The following is a 1561-nucleotide window of genomic DNA, read 5'->3' as shown; positions in this document are numbered from 1 at the left end:
GAAGGAGGCACATATTTTTGATTCTAGTGCGTTAGTTGGTTCCACTTCTGAGTTTGGGCCACAGTTGGGGGATGTGGGTGTTGTTATCACTGGGGATCCTCCTTTGGTGCAAGCCCCTTCCGAGGGTATGGATACTGTTGGTTTGTGTTCACCCACCGTAGTTGTTTCCTCGTTGGCTTTAGGTGGTATGTCAGCCCAGTCTGGGGCTATTGATTTGGAGGAGGAGGATGTCTCTCCTTTTGTTGATTGTGTGGAGATTTTGGGGTCTCCGCATGCTGGTATTGACACGGTGTTTTCTGCCCCCGTGATTTGTTTGGAAAATCATAGTTGTCATTCGATCCCTTCTGACCCTCCGTCCCCTGCTGATGTGTCTTCTTTGTTTACTCAGTTGGTTGATAGGCAGGGTTCTCCTGTTTCTGAAAGGGTTGTCTGTGAAAGGTTTGTTGAGGATCTTGACCAGGGTTTTGATAGACATTCTGAACCGGGTGATGGCCGTGCGTCTGAGGACGGCGTCCTGGACTCAGATATGCCAGATGTTAAGAAAAAGAGAGGGCGGGATGACCCCCCTGGGTCGCTCAGGAAGCGATCGGGCATTTCTGCTGCCCGTTCCTCATGAATTTCCTAATTTGGAATATCCGGGGACTCCGGAGTTCGGAGTCCCAACAGAGGCTTCATGCTTTTGTTAAGGAGAAACAGATTAAGGTTTTGACTGTTTTGGAACCGATGATCGATCTAGATCAGAGATTCATGACTCGTCGTCTTGGTTTTTCTAGAGTCATTTCGAATCTTTCTGGTCACATTTGGGTGTTTTTTGCTGCTGATGTGCAGGCTGAGTGCGTACTTGATCATGCTCAATTCCTTCACATTAAGGTTTCTGCTCCTTTTTTACCCACATCTGTTTTTTGTTCTTTTGTGTATGCCAGATGTGATTATATTGAGCGTCGGGATCTCTGGTCTTCCCTGCTTCATGTCAAGCCTATTTTGGGTCCTTGGCTGGTTGGTGGGGATTTCAATGTTGTTCGAGATGCGTCTGAGTGTTTGGGCACCCGTGGTGGTAGGTTGCTACCCATGGAGGAGTTCAACACTTTTATTATGGATTCTGGTTTGATTGATGCTGGCTTTGAGGGGTCTTCGTTTACTTGGACGAATAAGACCATTTGGAAGAGGTTGGATAGGGTTATGGTTTCCGTTGATTGGGGTGATCATTTCAGCTCCATTAGAGTTGAACATCTTCCCCGTACTGTTTCTGACCACTGTCCGCTTTTTGTTACCGCTCCGGTTTTTGCCCGTGGGCCGAGCTCGTTTCGCTTCCAGCGTATGTGGCTTCGGCATCATGGTTTTTTGCAGACTGTTAGACTCAATTGGAATTTGCCTTGCAGTCTAATCGGTATGTCGCGTCTTTTTGTCAAGTTGAAGCGTCTTAAGAATCACCTCAAGTGGTGGAATCGGGATGTTTTTGGTAACATCTTTGATAAAATCACCGAGGCTGAGGGTGCAGTTCGTTCTGCTGAGCTGTCCTGTGAGGCCGATCCTTCTGATTCGAATTGGACTGCCCTGTCCG

General features: G+C 47.7%; 1 protein-coding gene across 1 annotated transcript; it reads left to right on the top strand.

Annotated features, from left to right (window-relative positions):
• Positions 1-612: 612 nt before the first annotated feature.
• On the top strand, positions 613-1519 carry LOC140967194 (uncharacterized; the record flags this gene model as incomplete). The annotated part of the gene is made up of 1 exon (XM_073427595.1): positions 613-1519. A coding segment is annotated over exon 1 (907 nt), but the record flags the coding sequence as incomplete, so codon positions are not given.
• Positions 1520-1561: the final 42 nt, after the last annotated feature.

This window comes from Primulina huaijiensis, unplaced genomic scaffold, assembly GCF_012295235.1.
Source record: "Primulina huaijiensis isolate GDHJ02 unplaced genomic scaffold, ASM1229523v2 scaffold24365, whole genome shotgun sequence".
NCBI classification, from domain to species: domain Eukaryota; kingdom Viridiplantae; phylum Streptophyta; class Magnoliopsida; order Lamiales; family Gesneriaceae; genus Primulina; species Primulina huaijiensis.
This window is presented reverse-complemented; position numbering and strand designations above follow the sequence as displayed.